This window comes from Coregonus clupeaformis, chromosome 13 (genome assembly GCF_020615455.1).
Source record: "Coregonus clupeaformis isolate EN_2021a chromosome 13, ASM2061545v1, whole genome shotgun sequence".
NCBI lineage: Eukaryota > Metazoa > Chordata > Actinopteri > Salmoniformes > Salmonidae > Coregonus > Coregonus clupeaformis.
In genome coordinates, this window is record NC_059204.1 from 1241922 (window position 1) to 1265161 (window position 23240).

Below are 23240 nucleotides of genomic sequence, written 5' to 3' on the forward strand. Positions count from 1 at the left end.
ACAAAAAATGTATTCCTTAATCAAGTTTTAATATGGTACGGTACACTTATTGATTTATATAATCACTCAGAAAAATGTCCTTACACTTTCACAGCTTGAATATATTTGAGCATGGTTATTTGACATTGTCAGAGAATAGATGTATTTATTTCCTTAATGAAATAATGTCCATAGTTATCTGATTACAACAAAGTGGTGAGCTTACATTGTACAGTGTGCATACCATCAAAGAAACATACACCAAGAACAAACGTAAACAATAGAGCAAGCGGCAACAAATGGGGCGGCAGGTAGCCAAGACTAGAGGTTAGAGTGGCAGGCCAGAATTTCAACACAACACAATCTGGAGTGAATACTTTTTATACCCACTGTATATTGTTTCTCTCCAGTGTGAATAATCAAATGTCAGTTTTCCACTCAGGTTGAAAAGGTTGCTGCATTATTTGCTCCTGTGTGTGATGCCTCATATGGTTGCTCAGTTCCCTTCTTCCTGAAGGATTTGCCACATTCCTTGCACTACTGTGATTTCTCCCCAGTGTGCACACTCAAATGTTTAGTCAGACTTACTTTCTGGTTAAAGCATTTACCACAATATTGACAGCAATACCGTTTCTCCCCTGTATGACTTGCTGTATGTAACCTTAATTGAAATGCTGTGGTAAAACATTTTCTGCACAGAGGACACTTGTGTGGTTTCTCCCCTGAGTGTCGCCTCATATGCACTGTCAGATGTCCGATCTGACGGAAGCATTTGCCACATTCACTGCAGCCATAAGGTTTCTCCCCGGTATGGGTCCTCTTATGCCTTTTCAGATCAGATTCCCAATAAAACAGTTTGCCACAAATGTTACACCTAAATGGTTTCTCCCCTGTGTGTCCCCTCATATGCACTGTCAGGTGTCCGATCTGACTAAAGCATTTGCCACATTCATTGCAGCCATGAGGTTTCTCCCCAGTATGGGCTCTCATATGCCTTTCCAGAGCAGATTTACAGTTAAAACATTTGCCACAAACATGACAAGGGTTTTCACCAATGTGACTTGGTTTCATCTTGATCTCTTTAGTTGTACTGGTGGGTGACTCCACAATTTGCAATTGGAAAATATGTGAGGGCTGATGTGGACCCTGATTTTCCACAGAGGCAGGAGTGAATATGAATTCTTTGGTATCAGACTCCAGCTCTTTAAGCTGCTCTCTCCCCTGACTGGTCCAGAGTTCCTCATGTTCCTCTTTAATTTGTGTGGGCTCTGGATCCTCCTGCTTCAGACTGGGGCTCCACTGCTGCTGCTCAGGCGGAACCTCTTCTGGGAGATAGAGCTGATGGAGGTCTGGAGAAAAGGATAGGAAATAAGAATCTTTCAAAAACTATTAATTCCTTAACCATAACATGGTTAGTTAGTACACTTATAGTCCATTTATACTGGATAGATGCATGGCAATTAAGTACTGTTGATTTGAGTTCGGATGCCTTTTTATTTAATTCTCCCAGAGAATCTTGAAGCCTCTGTTGCCTGATCTGCCATCATGCTACACTCAAAACGACTAATTGCTATGATTTACAATGTTAAATAACGCTAATACGTGAACATTGTGAACACCTTTTTAATTTCTTCACTTTAATAAGCTTGGAAAAACATTTAGAAAATAGCTTTGAAAATCTGTTGGGAGCTCAAGTCGATCACAAAATCCACATCGCAATGCTCTTTCTGGAAAGTGCCATGGGCCAGCTGTTGCCAGCCTAGTCTGCGGCTGGCTGATGGCAAGCTAACGTTACTTTCAGCGTCCAAATGTTGCCAAAAACTACTAATATGCTGACCAAACCGGCTCCGCACGTGCGTCTGCGTGCGCGTGCACCATCGTACAAATGTTGATTTTGTCTACCCCCACCAGACGCATTCATGACACGCATGTTAAAATACCAAAACCACCTGTGAACCAACTAAACTCAGCAAAAAAAGAAACGTCCTCTCACTGTCAACTGAGTTTATTTTCAGCAAACTTAACATGTGTAAATATTTGTATGAACATTTCTGGGGGGAATGGCCCTAGCCCTCATCCTCCGATCCAAAAGGTCCCAGATTGAGATCCGGGCTCTTCGCTGGCCATGGCAGAACACTGACATTCCTGTCTTGCAGGAAATCACGCACAGAACGAGCAGTATGGCTGGTGGCATTGTCATGCTGGAGGGTCATGTCAGGATGAGCCTGCAGGAAGGGTACCACATTATGTCTTCCCTGTAACGCACAGCGTTGAGATTGCCTGCAATGACAACAAGCTCAGTCCGATGATGCTGCGACACACCGCCCTAGACCATGACGGACCCTCCACCTGCAAATCAATCCCGCTCCAGAGTACAGCCCTCGGTGTAAAGCTCATTCCTTCAACGATAAACGCGAATCCGACCATCACCCCTGGTGAGACAAAAACGCAACTCGTCAGTGAAGAGCACTTTTTGCCAGTCCTGTCTGGTCCAGCGACGGTGGGTTTTTATCTTTGAAAGACAGGGTCCTGAAAAACCTACTTTAAGGTGCATTACCACCACCAACTGGACTGGAGTGTGGATCATGTTCATCTTTTAAATCACCCACATGGGTACATGCTCGTAAAAATTACGAGCATGTACCCATGTAGAGCATGTAGAGGTCTGTAATTTTTATCATAGGTACACTTCAACTGTGAGAGACGGAATCTAAAACAAAAATCCAGAAAATCACATTGTATGATTTTTAAGTAATTAATTTGCATTTTATGGCATGACATAAGTATTTGATACATCAGAAAAGCAGAACTTAATATTTGGTACAGAAACCTTTGTTTGCAATTACAGAGATCATACGTTTCCTGTAGGTCTTGACCAGGTTTGCACACACTGCAGCAGGGATTTTGGCCCACTCCTCCATACAGACCTTCTCCAGATCCTTTAGGTTTCGGGGCTGTCGCTGGGCAATACGGACTTTCAGCTCCCTCCAAAGATTTTCTATTGGGTTCAGGTCTGGAGACTGGCTAGGCCACTCCAGGACCTTGAGATGCTTCTTATGGAGCCACTCCTTAGTTGCCCTGGCTGTGTGTTTCGGGTCGTTGTCATGCTGGAAGACCCAGCCACGACCCACCTCCATGCTTCACGGTTGGGATGATGTTCTTGGGGTTGTACTCATCGTTCTTCTTCCTCCAAACACGGCGAGTGGAGTTTAGACCAAAGAGCTCTATTTTTGTCTCATCAGACCACATGACCTTCTCCCATTCCTCCTCTGGATCATCCAGATGGTCATTGGCAAACTTCAGACGGGCCTGGACATGCACTGGCTTGAGCAGGGGGACCTTGCGTGCGCTGCAGGATTTTAATCCATGGCGGCGTAGTGTGTTACTAATGGTTTTCTTTGAGACTGTGGTCCCAGCTCTCTTCAGGTCATTGACCAGGTCCTGCCGTGTAGTTCTGGGCTGATCTCTCACCTTCCTCATGATCATTGATGCCCCACGAGGTGAGATCTTGCATGGAGCCCCAGACCGAGGGTGATTGACCGTCATCTTGAACTTCTTCCATTTTCTAATAATTGCGCCAACAGTTGTTGCCTTCTCACCAAGCTGCTTGCCTATTGTCCTGTAGCCCATCCCAGCCTTGTGCAGGTCTACAATTTTATCCCTGATGTCCTTACACAGCTCTCTGGTCTTGGCCATTGTGGAGAGGTTGGAGTCTGTTTGATTGAGTGTGTGGACAGGTGTCTTTTATACAGGTAACGAGTTCAAACGGGTGCAGTTAATACAGGTAATGAGTGGAGAACAGGAGGGCATCTTAAAGAAAAACGAACAGGTCTGTGAGAGCCGGAATTCTTACTGGTTGGTAGGTGATCAAATACTTATGTCATGCAATAAAATGCAAATGAATTACTTAAAAATCATACAATGTGATTTTCTGGATTTTTGTTTTAGATTCCGTCTCTCACAGTTGAAGTGTACCTATGATAAAAATTACAGACCTCTACATGCTTTGTAAGTAGGAAGACCTGCAAAATCGGCAGTGTATCAAATACTTGTTCTCCCCACTGTATATGTATATGTATATATATATATATATATATATATATGTGTGTAAACACACACTGCATGGCCAAAAGTATGTGGACACCTGCTTGTCGAACATCTCATTCCAAATTCATGGGCATGAATATGGAGTTGGTCCCCCCTTTGCTGCTATAACAGCCTCCAATCTTCGGGGAAGGCTTTCCACTAGATGTTGGAACATTGCTGCAGGGACTTGCTTCCATTCAGCCACCAGCATTAGTGATGTCAGGCTTTGTAAGTAGGAAAACCTGCAAAATCGGCAGTGTATCAAATACTTGTTCTCCCCACTGTAGGTGGGAGAGGCGGGACATTCAGCGCGTAAAGCGTCTAAAATATACTGAACGAAAATAGAAACGCAACATGTAAAGTGTTAGGCCCATGTTTCATGAGCTGAAATAAAAGATCCCAGAAATTTAACCATACGCACAAAAAACACATTCTTCTCAAATTTTGTGCACAAATTTGTTTACATCCCTGTTAGTGAGCATTTCTCCTTTGCCAAGATAATCCATCCAACTGACAGGTGTGGCTGATTAAACAGCATGATCATTACACAGTTGCACCTTTTACTGGGGACAATAAAAGGCCACTAAAATGTGCAGTTTTGTCCCAACACAATGTCACAGATGTTTCAGGTTTTGAGGGAGCGTGTCATGCTGACTGCAGGAATGCGCACCAGAGCTGTTGCCAGAGAATTTAATGTACATTTCTCTACCATAACCCGCCTCCAACGTCGTTTTAGAGAATTTGGCAGTACGTCCAACAGGCCTCACAACCGCAGACAACGTGTATGGTGTTGTGTGGGCGAGCGGTTTGCTGAAGACAACGATGTGAACAGAATACCCCAAGGTGGCGGTGAGGTTATGGTATGGGCAGGCATAAGCTACGGACATCGATGGCAATTTGAATGCATAGAGATACCGTGACGAGATCCTGAGCCCCATTGTCATGCTACTCATCCGCCGCCATCACCTCATGTTTCAGCATGATAATGCACGGCCCCATGTCGCAAGGATCTGTACACAATTCTTGGAAGCTGAAAATGTCACAATTCTTCCATGGCCTGCATACTCACCAGACATGACACCCATTGAGCATGTTTGGGATGCGCTGGATCGACGTGTACGGCAGCGTGTTCCAGTTCCCGCCAATATTCAGCAACTTCGCACAGCCATTGAAGAGGAGTGGGACAACATTCCACAATCAATAGCCTGATTAACTTTATGCGAAGGGGATGTTTTGCGTTGCATGAGGTAAATGGTGGTCAAACCAGATACTGACTGGTTTTCTGAAACATGACCCTACCTCTTTTTTTAAGGTATCTGTGACCAACAGATGCATATGTGTATTCCGAGTCATGTGAAATCCATAGATTAGGGCCTAAAGATTTTATTAAAATTGACTGATTTTCTTATATGAACTGTAACTCAGTAAAATCTTTGAAATTGTTGCATATATTTTTGTTCAGTGTAGAATCAAGTTCTATTTTAGCGCCGGGCTACGCAGACACCCGTTGACGAGCGCGAGCAGTTTGGATGAAATGATTGAATAACATGTACAGTTGAAGTCGGAAGTTTACTTACACCTTAGCCAAATACATTTAAACTCAGTTTTTTACAATTCCTGACATTTAATCCTAGTAAAAATTCCCTGTCTTAGGTCAGTTAGGATCACCACTTTATTTTAAGAATGTGAAATGTCAGAATAATAGTAGAGAGAATGATTTATTTCACCTTTTATTTCTTTCATCACATTCCAGTGGGTCAGAAGTTTACATACCAAATACTAATTGAGTGTAGCATCGCCTTTAAATTGGGTCAAACATTTCGGGTAGCCTTCCACAATCTTCCCACAATAAGTTGGGTGAATTTTGGCCCATTCCTCCTGACAGAGCTGGTGTAACTGAGTCAGGTTTGTAGGTCTCCTTGCTCGCACATGCTTTTTAAGTTCTGCCCACACATTTTCTATAGGATTGAGGTCAGGGCTTTGTGATGGCCACTCCAATACCTTGACTTTGTTGTCCTTAAGCCATTTTGCCACAACTTTGGAAGTATGCTTGGGGTCATTGTCTATTTGGAAGACCCATTTACGACCAAGCTTTAACTTCCTGACTGATGTCTTGAGATGTTGCTTCAATATATCCACATAATTTTCCTTCCTCATGATGCCATCTATTTTGTGAAGTGCACCAGTCCCTCCTGCAGCAAAGCACCCCCACAGCATAATGCTGCCACCCCCATGCTTCACGGTTGTGATGTGTTCTTCGGCTTGCAAGCATCCCCCTTTTTCCTCCAAACATAACGATGGTCATTATAGTCAAACAGTTCTATTTTTGTTTCATCAGACCTGAGGACATTTCTCCAAAAAGTGCAATATTTGTCCCCATGTGCAGTTGCAAACCGTAGTCTGGCTTTTTTTATGGCGGTTTTAGAGCAGTGGCTTCTTCCATACTGAGCTGCCTTTCAGGTTATGTCGATATAGGACTCGTTTTACTGTGGATATAGATACTTTTGTACCAGTTTCCGCCAGCATCTTCACAAGGTCCTTTGCTGTTGTTCTGGGATTGATTTGCACTTTTTGCACCAAAGTACGTTCATCTCTAGGAGACAGAACGTGTCTCCTTCCTGAGCGGTATGACAGCTGCGTGGTCCCATGGTGTTTGTACTTGCGTACTATTGTTTGTACAGATGAACGTGGTACCTTCAGGCGTTTGGAAATTGCTCCCAAGGTTGAACCAGACTTGTGGAGGTCTACAAACATTTTTCTGAGGTCCTGGCTGATTTCTTTTGAATTTCCCATGATATCAAGCAAAGAGGCACTGAGTTTGAAGGTAGGCCTTGAAATACATCCACAGGTACACCTCCAATTGACTCAAATGATGTCAATTAGCCTATCAGAAGCTTCTAAAGCCATGACATCATTTTCTGGAATTTTCCAAGCTGTTTAAAGGCACAGTCAACTTAGTGTATGTAAACTTTTGACCCACTGGAATTGTGATACAGTGAATTATAAGTGAAATAATCTGTCTATAAACAATTGTTGGAAAAATTACTTGTGTCATGGACAAAGTAGATGTCCTAACCGACTTGCCAAAACTATAGTTTGTTAGCAAGAAATTTGTGGAGAGGTTGAAAAACGAGTTTTAATTACTCCAACCTAAGTGTATTTAAACTTCCGACCAACTGCATGTGTAAATGTATTTTGCAACACTCGCGCACGCAACGTGGCCGGTTTGGTCAGCATGTAAGTAATGTAATTAGAAAACATGATAAACGTTGGTTTTTTTAATGTTCCCAGATGCACACACCGACAAGTTCTAGCTTATAATTAGCTAGCTATAATGGCTAGTTAGCTATGTTACCTACAATTATCCATCTAGCTAGCTATAATGGCTAACTAGCCAGCCAGCCAAAGCAGGTAGCTGGGTCATGGGTGGAAGGGCTGCAACGTCTGTCAAAACTGATGTCATACTTACCAAAATCCCTTAGGATTTTTATCAGCAGCGGTGGCAAATGTGTGGGGGGTGCTGGGGGTCACCACCAAGTAAAAATGAATATGGGAAATAACCTTAACCACCAGATACCGATAGTTAGTTATTTCATGGTGGTTAGCATGCAACAACAACAGCTGGGCGCTAGTTAAAAAGTTGTGTATGTTGACGGGCAAGCAAGAAATTATTTGTAATAATATATTATTAAAAACAAAAATCTACGTTTTAAGTGAGAAGTATGCATTGGTCTGAAGCCGTAAAAGAAAGGAAATTCACATGAGCACCACAATGTCTACTCCATCCATGCTCTACTAAGGTTTTCCAGCACCCAGCTTTGACCTACTACAGTAGCTATGTTAGTCTATTGTACTTCAAACAATGTGTATGCAGGTTGCTTAGGATTTAAACCTTCTCAAACAGCCTAATTCATACTCAGGAGGTGCTCCCACAATAATGTGATTTGTACCGCATACAAGTTAAAGTATTGGATTATTCACACACCACATTAATCCCATCCGAAGCATTTTTCTGTTCTATAAAAGCAAGCTTTGCTTTTTTACTTAAAAGACAATCGTGCTTGATTGAGCGGTTTTGCATTGTAGTAATGTGGTGCCTGCCGGTATTTCCTTAAACCTTTATATTAGCAATACATGTAATTGACAAAAATATATATCTCATATAACATTTTTGGGTCAGTAGGTGCCCAAGATAACAACAGACGGTGGCGTGTTGGACACAGTCACTCATTTATGGAGGTCTATAGAACCTGTCTCCAATCGTGATTTCTGTTTAACTTACCTGTGTAATATTGACAAATTCAGAAACACTTGTTTTGCAAACATGGCCCTGTTTTATCAATTGCTGTGCTGATCAATGGGCAGTTCATTACCTTGGTCGAATGAATATGCAAAAATTCATACAGCCTAATGATATACAGTGGGGAAAAAAGTATTTAGTCAGCCACCAATTGTGCAAGTTCTCCCACTTAAAAAGATGAGAGAGGCCTGTAATTTTCATCATAGGTACACATCAACTATGACAGACAAATTGAGGAAAAAAAAATCCAGAAAATCACATTGTAGGATTTTTAATGAATTTATTTGCAAATTATGGTGGAAAATAAGTATTTGGTCACCTACAAACAAGCAAGATTTCTGGCTCTCACAGACCTGTAACTTCTTCTTTAAGAGGCTCCTCTGTCCTTCACTCGTTACCTGTATTAATGGCACCTGTCCACAACCTCAAACAGTCACACTCCAAACTCCACTATGGCCAAGACCAAAGAGCTGTCAAAGGACACTAGAAACAAAATTGTAGACCTGCACCAGGCTGGGAAGACTGATTCTGCAATAGGTAAGCAGCTTGGTTTGAAGAAATCAACTGTGGGAGCAATTATTAGGAAATGGAAGACATACAAGACCACTGATAATCTCCCTCGATCTGGGGCTCCACGCAAGATCTCACCCCATGGGGTCAAAATGATCACAAGAACGGTGAGCAAAAATCCCAGAACCACACGGGGGACCTAGTGAATGACCTGCAGAGAGCTGGGACCAAAGTAACAAAGCCTACCATCAGTAACACACTACGCCGCCAGGGACTCAAATCCTGCAGTGCCAGACGTGTCCCCCTGCTTAAGCCAGTACATGTCCAGGCCCGTCTGAAGTTTGCTAGAGTGCATTTGGATGATCCAGAAGAGGATTGGGAGAATGTCATATGGTCAGATGAAAGCAAAATAGAACTTTTTGGTAAAAACTCAACTCGTCGTGTTTGGAGGACAAAGAATGCTGAGTTGCATCCAAAGAACACCATACCTACTGTGAAGCATGGGGGTGGAAACATCATGCTTTGGGGCTGTTTTTTCTGCAAAGGGACCAGGACGACTGATCCGTGTAAAGGAAAGAATGAATGGGGCCATGTATCGTGAGATTTTGAGTGAAAACCTCCTTCCATCAGCAAGGGCATTGAAGATGAAACGTGGCTGGGTCTTTCAGCATGACAATGATCCCATACACACCGCCCGGGCAACAAAGGAGTGGCTTCGTAAGAAGCATTTCAAGGTCCTGGAGTGGCCTAGCCAGTCTCCAGATCTCAACCCCATAGAACATCTTTGGAGGGAGTTGAAAGTCCGTGTTGCCCAGCGACAGCCCCAAAACATCACTGCTCTAGAGGAGATCTGCATGGAGGAATGGGCCAAAATACCAGCAACAGTGTGTGAAAACCTTGTGAAGACTTACAGAAAACTTTTGACCTGTGTCATTGCCAACAAAGGGTATATAACAAAGTATTGAGAAACTTTTGTTATTGACCAAATACTTATTTTCCACCATAATTTGCAAATAAATTCATTAAAAATCCTACAATGTGATTTTCTGGATTTTTTCCCCCTCATTTTGTCTGTCATAGTTGACGTGTACCTATGATGAAAATGACAGGCCTCTCTCATCTTTTTAAGTGGGAGAACTTGCACAATTGGTGGCTGACTAAATACTTTTTCCCCCCACTGTAGATACAGAGAGACGCAGAGAGAGATATTTACAGTGGGGAGAACAAGTATTTGATACACTGCCGATTTTGCAGGTTTTCCTACTTACAAAGCCTGTAGAGGTCTGTTTTTATTCGTCAGTGGCACTATTGTAGCTATCCAGTATACAGTTATGCGCAGTCCCAGTTAAGTGTAAGCATGGCTGCAAAGTGTGACATGTTTTCTTATGGGAAATGCTAAATGTTCCCCGTCTTAGTAATGTGTCTTTGTTATGTTGGCTGAGAGGGCTGCTGCACAAATTTGGCAATTTCAAAATAGCCACACATTGATCAGGTCACACGCAGTCACATCCACCTAGTGCTGAGTGATTAACCGAAATTTCGGTTATTTTCTTTTGATTGACCGACAGACAAACTTATTTCCATTTCGTTCTGTTTTTTTCTGTGAGCTCAATGTGCACATTGCAGTTTTTCTAGAGATAAATCAGATCCAGCCTGAACTGTGCGATATAGTAGGGAGTTGTAGTTTCCAACAGGCCAATATTCGACATAATTACCACATTTTATGCGCTAAATTAAGTACAATAACATTAATCCATTGCGCATCTACAGTGGGGAGAACAAGTATTTGATACACTGCCGATTTTGCAGGTTTTCCTACTTACAAAGCATGTAGAGGTCTGTAATTTTTATCATAGGTACACTTCAACTGTGAGAGAGACGGAATCTAAAACAAAAATCCAGAAAATCACATTATATGATTTTTAAGTAATTCATTTGCATTTTATTGCATGACATAAGTATTTGATACATCAGAAAAGCAGAACTTAATATTTGGTACAGAAACCTTTGTTTGCAATTACAGAGATCATACGTTTACTGTAGGTCTTGACCAGGTTTGCACACACTGCAGCAGGGATTTTGGCCCACTCCTCCATACAGACCTTCTCCAGATCCTTCAGGTTTCGGGGCTGTCGCTGGGCAATACGGACTTTCAGCTCCCTCCAAAGATTTGCTATTGGGTTAATAATATATATATAATATGCCATTTAGCAGACGCTTTTATCCAAAGCGACTTACAGTCATGCGTGCATACATTTTTTTTGTGTATGGGTGGTCCCGGGGATCGAACCCACTACCTTGGCGTTACAAGCGCCGTGCTCTACCAGCTGAGCTACAGAGGACCACGTTCAGGTCTGGAGACTGGCTAGGCCACTCCAGGACCTTGAGATGCTTCTTACGGAGCCACTCCTTAGTTGCCCTGGCTGTGTGTTTCGGGTCGTTGTCATGCTGGAAGACCCAGCCACGACCCATCTTCAATGCTCTTACTGAGGGAAGGAGGTTGTTGGCCAAGATCTCACGATACATGGCCCCATCCATCCTCCCCTCAATATGGTGCAGTCGTCCTGTCCCCTTTACAGAAAAGCATCCCCAAAGAATGATGTTTCCAACTCCATCCTTCACGGTTGGGATGGTGTTCTTTGGGTTGTACTCATCCTTCTTCTTCCTCCAAACACGGCGAGTGGAGTTCAGACCAAAAAGCTCTATTTTTGTCTCATCAGACCACATGACCTTCTCCCATTCCTCCTTTGGATCATCCAGATGGTCATTGACAAACTTCAGATGGGCCTGGACATGCGCTGGCTTGAGCAGGGGGACCTTGCGTGCGCTGCAGGATTTTAATCCATGACGGCGTAGTGTGTTACTAATGGTTTTCTTTGAGACTGTGGTCCCAGCTCTCTTCAGGTCATTGACCAGGTCCTGCCGTGTAGTTCTGGGCTGATCCCTCACCTTCCTCATGATCATTGATGCCCCACAAGGTGAGATCTTGCATGGAGCCCCAGACCGAGTGTGATTGACCGTCATCTTGAACTTCTTCCATTTTCTAATAATTGCGCCAACAGTTGTTGCCTTCTCACCAAGCTGCTTGCCTATTGTCCTGTAGCCCATCCCAGCCTTGTGCAGGTCTACAATTGTATCCCTGATGTCCTTACACGGCTCTCTGGTCTTGGCCATTGTGGAGAGGTTGGAGTCTGTTTGAGTGTGTGGACAGGTGTCTTTTATACAGGTAACATGTTCAAACCGGTGCAGTTAATACAGGTAATGAGTGGAGAACAGGAGGGCTTCTTAAAGAAAAACTAACAGGTCTGTGAGAGCCGGAATTCTTACTGGTTAGTAGGTGATCAAATACTTATGTCATGCAATAAAATGCAAATTAATTACTTAAAAATCATACAATGTGATTTTCTGGATTTTTGTTTTAGATTCCGTCTCTCACAGTTGAAGTGTACCTATGATAAAAATTACAGACCTATACATGCTTTGTAAGTAGGAAAACCTGCAAAATCGGCAGTGTATCAAATACTTGTTCTCCCCACTGTACTTGTCCGGTCTGTGTTTCTTTTACACCTGCTACGGAAGAGACCGAAGAATACGCGATTGTGAGGATATAGAGAGCAGCTGTTGCTTCGCACGGTATCTCTACCTGAAAATACATGATCTAAGCGATTGATAGTTGGTATTCAGCAGTCCTAAAAGTATGCCTCATTTACTTTGAAGAACTACAAAATAATGATTTTGTCACAGCATAGGCAGCAGCTCTATAGAGAAGAGAAGATGACTTGGAATAAAATAAAGTCATCAAATAAAACAAATGTAATATTTTATTAAAGTAAAGTAATGTGAATAAATGATGGTTAATAAGTGATAAGCAGTAATGGGCTGTCACTACTATCATGGGACTTTTATTAATTGTTTTATTCTGTTACAGCATTCAACCCACAGAATGCATATTGCATTTAATGTTTTAAATGATTGAAACCAAAATCCATTATTCTTTTTTAACATTCGAACCAAAACGACCTCAAAAAACACTAATCGCTCAGCACTACATCAACCAAACGGAAGTAAACATCACTCTAAGTATATTGAAGAACGGTGCACACCATTATGAGAAAACATGTTGTTCAGTACAAACTGTTGTGAAACATAGCAAACCGTTAAATCAACAGAACACACCCCATTACGACTAGAGGGGATTCTCTCCTTCTAGTAACGAACGAAGGTCAACACGTGCACCTCTGTGAACTATGAGTCAAACAGGTATAAAAAGAAGGGATGAAAGGTGTCGCTGTATTCCCAATTATCCCACAACGCCAAACAAATGCAGAAGATTTAAATAATGCTAATTTTTAATTAAGCTGCTTTTTAGGGATGAGTAGCCTAACTGCCGGAAGTGTTGTGAAATAAATTAGCTGTTTTAGCATTGGCTACCTAGCTTGAGGACGAAAAAGGCAGTTTAATTCAAAACAAGCAGTATTTAAATCTTACTGATTTGCTGTTGTGGAACAATTAGGAGTACAGCGACACCTTACATGGCTGGGGTGTATTCATTAGTCGCAGACCGTAGCAAAACATTTGGCCTGTTGCAAAACATTTCACAACAGATAGCGTTTACTCTAGAAACCAAACAGAAGCAAGTTTCTGTCGCAAAACGTTTTGCAACAGACCAAACGTTTTGCTACAGTCTGCGACTAATGAATACACCCCTGGATTGAGGTACGTTTTCATAACTGTTTGACTCGTAGTTCACCCAGGTGCACATGTTGACCTATGTTCATTACAACTAGACGGAGATAATCCACAAGCCCCAGGTAGAAGGCTCTGCTCGAATACTTTTCGAAGCAGCCTTTTTCCAAGCTACAGAATTGTAATCGTGATATGTGATGGTATGGCTCCATACAGTGTTACAGCTTGGCTAATGGAAAGAGCGTCACCCATTTCTAACTGACCTGTCCTTGGCGATATTTTCTTCGTTCTCAATTTGGAAGAAAAGTGTATCTTATCGTCTGTGTTCAGTTGCAGGTGGTTCTCTAAAAAAACGCAATATTCAGAAAGATTTGTTTTGTTTTGAGTGAGAAATGCCTCTTGCATGCATGCAGATCTTTGTTTTGGTTGCACCTTTTGATTTGACTTTGTGACGTGCTGTCATCTACTTCTACACGTGGCAGTGTCTCATAAAAACACTAGTTCTGTCACGTCTCCTCCCGTTGCTCCCCTCTGGCGCTGTGATTCGCCGGTCTACTGAGCCACCGTTCTGAGTGCACCACCTCGGCAACACTGGAATGGAAACCCAACGCATCCTAATCACCTCCAGCGCACCTGCACCTCATCATCTCATCACCACCCCTATATAGCCCTGGACTGTTCAGTGTTGTGTTGTGTTGTGTGTGATTGTTAGTGTCTTGTCGTGTACTCGCTCTGTTGTTCTCTTGCTCAGTATTGAGTAAACCTTTACGTCAGGGACGTCAGAGCGGTCCTACTCAGCCTCCAGGAACACAGCCTGTTGGTGAAGGGGGAGAAATGCGAATTCCACCAACAGGCCATCTCCTTCCTGGGATACCGGATCAGTCCTCAGAGGGTGTTCATGGAAAGAGCAAAGATGGACACCGTCAGGTCATGGCCAGTCCCCACCACCATCAAGGGCCTACAGAGCTTCCTGGGCTTCGCAAATTCCTACCGGCGTTTCATCAGGTCCTTCAGCTCCATAGCCGCCCGCTCACCTCTCTCCTTAAGGGGGGGCCTCAGAAGCTGGCTTGGAACCCTGAGGCTGATGGAGAGGTTCACCACAGCGCCCCTCCTAAAACACCCAGATCCAGCTCGTCCTTTCATCCTGGAGGTGGACACATCTGAGGAGGGCGTGGGTGGGGTCCTCTCCCAGCGGCAAGGTAAGCCAGAGAAAATGTATCCATGTGCCTTTTTCTCGAAAAAGCTTACCCCCGCAGAGAGGAACTATGGAGTTGGAGACAGGGAGCTGTTGGCAGTGGTCCTCGCTCTGGAGGAATGGAGACACTGGCTGTAGGGCGCAGTCATCCATTCCGGATTCTCACTGACCACCGGAATTTGGAGCACATACGGGCAATGAAACGGATGAACTCTAGTCAAGCCCAGTGGGCCCAATTTCTTACTCGCTTTCAGTTTATTCTGTCCTACTGCCCAGGGTCCCAGAATGTGAAAGCTGACACACTCTCCAGGATGCACCATACCGGAGAAAGGAAGGATCTGGGGGATCCTATCCTGCCTCCGTCTCTCATCGTGGCACCTGTCGTTTGGGATGTGGACGAACACATCCGACTGGCGGCTCAGGAGGACCCAGCGCCTACCAACGGCCCTACGGGGCGCGTGTATGTACCCACCAGGGTCCGTGACCGCCTGCTGATCTGGGCGCACACCACCCTTACGGCAGGGCACTCCAGTATGACGCACACCCTACATTCTCTCAAAAAAACACTGGTGGCCCACCTTGGCTACTGATGTCTCCTGCTATATCAACTCCTGTTCCGTATGTGCCCAAACAAAGACACCTCGGAACGCCCCGGGCAGGCAAATTAGTTCCTCTACCAGTGCCTCAGCGACCTTGGTCACACCTGTCCATAGACTTTCTCACCGACCTCCCACATTCTGACGGCTTCACCACAGTCCTGGTGGTCGTAGATCGGTTCTCCAAATCATGCTGTTTTTTGCCACTAACTGGTCTTCCTTTTGCTCTCCAGGCCGCTGAGGTCCTGTTCCAACAGGTCTTCCGGCATTATGGACTTTAGGAGGACATAGTCTTGGACCGTGGCCCCCAATTCACCTCTCGAGTGTGGAAGGCTTTCCAGGAGAAGATCGGTATAGGCCTCAGTCGAATGGGCAGGTGGAGCGCATGAAACAGGAGCTGGGGAGGTTTCTTCGATGCCACTGTCAGGACCGGCAGGGTGAGTGGGCGAGGTTTCTACCCTGGGCAGAAAATGCCCAGAACTCCCTCGTTCACTCCTCCACGGGGCTCACTCCCTTTCAGTGCATCCTGGGGTACAAGCCGGCCCTGGCCCCTTGGACACCCAGCCAGACCGATGCGCCCGCTGTCGACGCGTGGTTCCGCAGGGCTGCACAGGTCTGGGACGCCGCCCATGTCCATCTCCAGAGGGCCATTAGTCGGCAGAAGGACCAAGCCGACCGCCACCGCAGTGAGACCCCTGTATTCCAGCCTGGTAATCATGTCTGGCTGTCCACAAAAAACCTCCCTCTCCGCCTGCCCTGCAAGAAACTGAGCCCCCAATTTGTGGGACCGTTTAAGGTCCTCCGGCCGATAAATGAGGTATCATACCAGCTGCTCCTTCCCCCTCACTACCGTGTCTCACCCACTTTTCATGTGTCTGTCCTCAGGCCGGTGGTTCCTGGTCCTTTGGCGGATACCATCCCCCGGGGTACGCCCCCTCCGCCCCTGGACATTGACGGGAGTCCGGCGTATGTGGTGAGGGACCTGCTGGGGTATGGTCCTGAGGAGAGGAGCTGGGTTCCGGCTGGGGACGTTCTGGACCCCAACCTAATTCGGGATTTCCAACGTCGCCGCCCTGACCGGCCCGCTCCTCGTCCTGTCAAGTTCCCTCCCGTTGCTCCCCTCCGGCGCTCTGATTCGCCGGTCTACTGAGCCACCGGTCTGAGCGCACCACCTCGGCAACACCGGAATGGAAACCCAACGCACCCTAATCACCTCCAGCGCACCTGCACCTCATCATCTCATCACCACCCCTATATAGCCCTGGACTGTCCAGTGTTGTGTTGTGTGTGATTGTTAGTGTCTTGTCGTGTACTCGCTCTTTGTTGTTCTCTTGCTCAGAGTTAAGTAAACCTTTACATTGTTGATTCCACCGTCTGCGTCCTGCCTCTTCGTATACTCAGTACTGGTCACAAGTTCCTGCAAAGATGTTGGGAAATGCAAGACGTCTGACAGCTAAAATGGCGAGGGAACTCCTCACTCGGTGCAAAATGTGGATTTCATTTTTCAGACATTTTCTGAGAACCACCTGAAACTGGACACGTCCATAAGATACTTTTTTCATTCTCGATTCGGAAGAAAGTATCACCAAGAACAGGTTAGTAGAACATTTGCCTGCTATGCTTTACACTAGCTACCAGAGGTGTGGACTCAAGTCACATGACTTGGACTCAAGTCTGACTTGAGTCACAAATGTAATGACTTGAAACTCGACTTGATAGAAAATAAAATAACTTGAGACTCAAGACTTGGGACTCGACTTTGACTTGAAATTATCTGGCCAGGTTTTGTACCGTTTTGTCACAAATTTTGTGGACATTGTCTTCGTTACTTAGGCTGCTCTCCATGCAGCCAGACACATTATCACACTTGCAGAAAAACAGATTGGCTAGTGAAAACACACACTCTGCCCTCTGATTGGACCAGCAAACTGTCAATCAACACAGGTCGGGTGAGCTAGCACAGTGAGAAGGTTTTGGTGGGTTGCGAGTGTGAAACTGAATGGGGAAAATACATATTTTACATATGCTCTTTCCATTACAGACTGACCAGGTGAATTCAGGTGAAAGCTATGATCCCTTATTGATGTCACTTGTTAAATCCACTTCAAATTAGTGTAGATGAAGGGGAGGAGACAGGTTAAAGAAGGTTTTTAAGCCTTGAGACAATTGAGACATGGATTGTGTGTGCCATTCAGAGGGTGAATGGGCAAGACAAAAGATTGAAGTGCCTTTGAACGTGGTATGGTAGTAGGTGCCAGGCGCACCGGTTTGTGTTAAGAACTAGGGGCTGGGCGATATATTGAATTAATTTAATGAATTCGAATGTATGTTTATGCACAATATTCCAAATGCATGTCTTGCAAGAATCGAGGTTGTGTTATTTCTCGTTTTTATGAGTGTTTATGTCCACTTGTTCTCATGTTGCATTTTTGGTATCTTCTCCTTCGCTCCCCTGTGCTGTGCACCTTCCCATTTACATCAGAGATCTATATATAATGATGAGATGCACGTCTCTGCCCTAACAATGGGAGTCGTTGTCCCAAAGGCGGGAAGGCAGGCGACAAGCTTAGGTCTAAAATAAGCCCATAGAAACGCATTGGCCTTATTTTGGACAGATTTTAGCGAGAGTGAAACCTCTCACATCGCCTCCTCCTCTATGGTTTACACACACACCAAGCCCCTCCCCCTGCCTCTCACACCAACATTACATTACATTTACGTCATTTAGCAGACGCTCTTATCCAGAGCGACTTACAAATTAACAAAGTTGAGAGATCACATCTTCCTCTCTGACAAGCGTTTTCAACTCGCTATTTGCATTTGAGGTTTGGTCCAACAGAATTGGTCATATGGACACAAATACATTGAGACATTATTTTACTGTAATAGAGGAGAAGATAAAAAGGATATCGTTAGAAAAGTTGTCTCAACTACTACTTGCGTGCAGAGCAGACACTACTAAAACGAGAGTATCAATGAACACTGATTCTGGAAAATGAATGCTCAGTTTGTCACGTGCGGCATCAGGGTACCCGAAGCAGCATTTTAGCCAAAGACTGTTATACTAGCTGTCTAGTCTGTGTTTTATAAATGTGCAACAAGCATAAAACAAGTATATAAGGAATTGACAACTCGTTCTCATTCTGAGAAATAAGGTAGGCCACTTGATTTCAACATCTGAACAAAGTAGGTAGGCTAACATGCTTTTCAAACAGTTGGAGACAGACAGAAGGGTCTGTTCATAACAATTAAACTGTTCAACCTTGTTAGCTAGCAAGTAGATCCAAGTTGGCCAAACTTGAAATAAAGATTAGCTGGCTAATCACTAGCATGTGGGATTGAGAGATTGTTGATGAGACCTGTGTTAATTTTCTATAGCCTAATGCTTGCTACAAGAAGTTATTCATTATTAGTGAACGTGCATTATGCATGGTTTTAGTGTTTAAAAAAATCATTTTTACAGACAGACTTGAAAGCCAGATCAGTGATAAAAAAAAGCTGCTTAAACAACAGTGTCCCGTGTGTATCAAGAATGGTCCACCACGCAAAGGAAATCCAACCAACTTGACAACTTTGGGAAGCATTGGAGTCAACATGGGCCAGCATCCCTGTGGAATGCTTGGCACCTTGTAGAGTCCGTGCCCCCACGAATTTGGCTGTTCTGAGGGCAAAAGAGGGGGGGGGGGGGTGCAACTCCATATTAGGAAGGTGTTCTTAATGTTTGGTATACTCAGTGTATAGCCTCCCATTTATATGTATAACTTTGCTAATTCGATCTAGTCTCTAACATGGAACATAGGCCTATGGAATTGCAAAAAAATTTAAACATCTGATCTGTGCTTCAGAACCCCCAAAAAGTTGTGCTTTTTGACTGTTGACCAATCACCAGTCCTCAGCATTGGCGCGCAAAAGCGGGTTTAGATTAGTAACCAGAAAGTGCTTGTTTTATTTTCACTTTGCCAGAAAAATAGGCTACCTGGTGATTTAATTTATCATTTTCATATACGCCTAGTTTGGGTGGGTTTTTAATTATATACCTCAATGGTGCTACTGGCTATATGTATATAGTCAGTACTATATATATATATAGTGCATTTGAAAGTATTCAGACCCCTTGACTTTTTCCACATTTTGTTACATTACAGCCTTATTCTAAAATGGATTAAATTGTTTTTTTTTCCCACCCCCTCAATCTACACACAATACCCTATAATGACAAAGCAAAAACAGGTTATACATTTCTGCAAATGTATTAAAAATATAAAAACGGAAATATCAAATCAAATTTTATTGCCCACATGCGCCGAATAAAACAGGTGCAGACATTACAGTGAAATGCATACTTACAGCCCTTAACCAACAGTGCATTTATTTTAAATAAAAAAGTAGAATAAAACAAAAAAGTGTTGAGGAAAAAAAGAGCAGAAGTAAAATAAAATAACAGTAGGGAGGCTATATATACAGGGGGGTACCGGTGCAGAGTCAATGTGCGGGGGCACCGGCTAGTTGAAGTAATATGTACATGTGGGTAGAGTTAAAGTGACTATGCATAAATAATTAACAGAGTAGCAGCAGCGTAAAAAGATGGGGTGGGGGGGCAGTGCAAATAGTCTGCGTAGCCATGATTAGCTGTTCAGGAGTCTTATGGCTTGGGGGTAGAAGCTGTTGAGAAGTCTTTTGGACCTAGACTTGGCACTCCGGTACCACTTGCCGTGCGGTAGCAGAGAGAACAGTCTATGGCTAGGGTGGCTGGAGTCTTTGACAATTTTGAGGGCCTTCCTCTGACACCGCCTGGTATAGAGGTCCTGGATGGCAGGAAGCTTGGCCCCAGTGATGTACTGGGCCGTACGCACTACCCTCAGTAGTGCCTTGCGGTCGGAGAAAAAGCAGTTGCCATACCAGGCGGTGATGCAACCAGTCAGGATGCTCTCGATGGTGCAGCTGTAGAATTGTTTGAGGATCTGAGGACCCATGCCAAATCTTTTCAGTCTCCTGAGGGGGAATAGGCTCTTCACGACTGTCTTGGTGTGTTTGGACCATGATAGTTCGTTGGTGATGTGGACACCAAGGAACTTGAAGCTCTCAACCTGTTCCATTACAGACCCGTCGATGAGAATGGGGGCGTGCTCAGTCCTCTTTTTTTCCTGTAGTCCACAATCATCTCCTTTGTCTTTGTCACGTTGAGGGAGAGGTTGTTATCCTGGCACCACACGGCCAGGTCTCTGACCTCCTCCCTATAGGCTGTCTCATCGTTGTCGGTGATCAGGCCTACCACTGTTGTGTCGTCTGCAAACTTAATGATGGTGTTGGAGTCGTGCCTGGCCATGTAGTCATGGGTGAACAGGGAGTACAGGAGGGGACTGAGCACGCACCCCTGAGGGGCCCCTGTGTTGAGGATCAGTGTGGCAGATGTGGTTACCTACCCTTACCACCTGGGGGCGTCAGGAAGTCCAGGATCCAGTTGCAGAGGGAGGTGTTTAATCCCAGGATCCTTAGCTTAGTGATGAGCTTTGAGGGCACTATGGTGTTGAATGCTGAGCTGTAGTCAATGAATAGCATTCTCACATAGGTGTTCCTCTTGTCCAGGTGGGAAAGGGCAGTGTGGAGTGCAATAGAGATTGCATCATCTGTGGATCTGTTGGGGCGGTATGCAAATTGGAGTGGGTCTAGGGTTTCTGGGATAATGGTGTTGATGTGAGCCATGACCAGCCTTTCAAAGCACTTCATGGCTACAGACGTCAGTGCTACGGGTCGGTAGTCATTTAGGCAGGTTATCTTAAGAGTCCTTGGGCACGGGGACTATGGTGGTCTGCTTGAAACGTGTTGGTATTACAGACTCAGTCAGGGACATGTTGAAAATGTCAGTGAAGACACTTGCCAGTTGGTCAGCACATGCTCGGAGTACACGTCCTGGTAATCCGTCTGGCCCTGCGGCCTTGTGAATGTTGACCTGCTTAAAAGTCTTACTCACATCGGCTACGGAGAGCGTGATCACATAGTCATCCGGAACAGCTGGTGCTCTCATGCATGCTTCAGTGTTGCTTGCCTCGAAGCGAGCATAGAAGTGGTTTAGCTCGTCTGGAAGTCTTGTGTCACTGGGCAGCTCGCGGCTGTGCTTCCCTTTGTAGTCTGTAATAGTTTTCAAGCCCTGCCACATCCGACGAGCGTCAGAGCCGGTGTAGTACGATTCAATCTTAGTATACATTTACATAAGTATTCAGACCCTTTACTCAGTACTTTGTTGAAGCACCTTTGGTAGCGATTACAGCCTCATATCTTCTTGAGTATGACGCTACAAGCTTGGCACACCTGTATTTGGGGAGTTTCTCCTATTCTTCTCTGCAGATCCTCTCAAGCTCTGTCAGGTTGGATGGGGAGCATCGCTACACAGATACTTTCAGGTCTCTCCAGAGATGTTCTATCGGGTTCAAATCCGGGCTCTGACATTCAGAGACTTGTCCCGAATTTTTTCTGCATTGTCTTGGCTGTGTGCTTAGGGTCGTTGTCCTGTTGGAAGGTGAACCTTCGCCCCAGTCTGAGGTCCTGAGCGGTCTGGAGAAGGTTTCATCAAGGATCTCTCTGTACTTTGCTCTGTTTATCTTTCCCTCAATCCTGACTAGTCTTACAGTCCCTGCCGCTGAAAAACATCCCCACAGCATGATGCTGCCACCACCATGCTTCACCGTAGGGATGGTGCCACGTTTCCTCCAGATGTGACACTTGACATTCAGGCCAAAGAGTTCAATCTTGGTTTTATCTGACCAGAGAATCTTGTTTCTCATGGTCTTAGAGTACTTTAGGTGCCTTTTGGCCAACTCCCCCATCATTTCTCAACGTTTGTACGAACAGATGTAGCCTATTGAATATCATTATAGTTGTTTCGGTATGTTGCATTGAAAGTGGCTAATATTGTTGATTCGATCACAATTCCCACAGTAAAGGGAAACGTTGATAGTGTTAACTAAGGGGGAAAACTCTCATTGAGTTAAATTCAATATCGTGCTTCTCTGTGCAGGCTGATATTTATTATGCAGTCCCAGGGGAGCTGCGGGCCCAGTTTTGAGAAAACATTGATCACCAGGAAGTAGGCTTTATGCTACCACATCCTTAGATATATATTTTCATAAACGCAACGTGTCTGCAAGAGATGGAATGGCTGACTGAAATACAGGACAAAACGACATTTTTTTCTAAATGAGTTGCGTTTGAATTTGTTGAGAAAATGCTGGACTGTCCAGCACAATCCGGGACATGTGGTCACCCTAGATTTGGGGCGTGTTTTGGTTGAAAATACGTATTCTCAACGTATTGTGCTAGCTAACTGAGTTCCTCTCTTACATGAGGTTCAGTAAATTAGTGGCTATACATGAGAACATTGTTTCCACCAATCTTAAATTACGGTGTCAGGTGAGCGATTTTCTGAAGTAAAGAATGGTATTTACATTGACTATGTTTGGGAAACCCTTATTCCCAATTCCCTCCCCCGAACCCCACTTTCCCCCCATGGCCGTAACCATAGCACGATAAACGGTCACTTTGGCCATTATGGCCGTAGCCTACATGACATGTTTCAAGCCATGACTCTACACACAGTAGTTGCTACAAACCTGCTCGATGTAATTTTATCTCCGGATTGAAAACCAAATCTAGCAGCCGTCGTAAACGCTTGATCTCCTCCTTCGAACGGGAAATTTCGTCCTGGTATTCTATTATCGTTTTTTCCACTTCTACGTATATCTCCACAGCAGCCGCGGTTAGTCGCTTGGTAAGAAACACATTCAACAACTGTAGTTTGGACATTTTGCAGGAGGCAATGTAAAAGACTAGACCACTACTAGCTGGTAGTCCGGCTACATATGGAAAGAACCTCTCAGACAAAATGTACCCA

General features: G+C 44.5%; 1 protein-coding gene across 1 annotated transcript; it reads right to left on the reverse strand.

Annotated features, from left to right (window-relative positions):
* Nucleotides 1–10: 10 nt before the first annotated feature.
* Nucleotides 11–23227, reverse strand: LOC121579257 (zinc finger protein 525-like). The gene is made up of 2 exons (XM_041893700.2): nt 22960–23227; nt 11–1328 (listed from the first exon to the last, which is right to left on the reverse strand). The coding sequence occupies exons 1-2, from the start codon at nt 23150–23152 to the stop codon at nt 517–519; spliced, it is 1005 nt and encodes a 334-aa protein (XP_041749634.2). The 5' UTR covers nt 23153–23227; the 3' UTR covers nt 11–516.
* Between the last annotated feature and the right edge of the window lie 13 nt (nt 23228–23240).

Excerpts from the sequence above, each read along its gene's own strand:
- LOC121579257 (XM_041893700.2), bottom strand. The coding sequence starts at position 23,152 with ATGTCCAAACTACAGTTGTTGAATGTGTTTCTTACCAAGCGACTAACC. Across the intron at positions 1,329-22,959 it reads GATAAAATTACATCGAGCAG|ACCTCCATCAGCTCTATCTC; the intron begins GTTTGTAGCAAC and ends CCTTTTCTCCAG.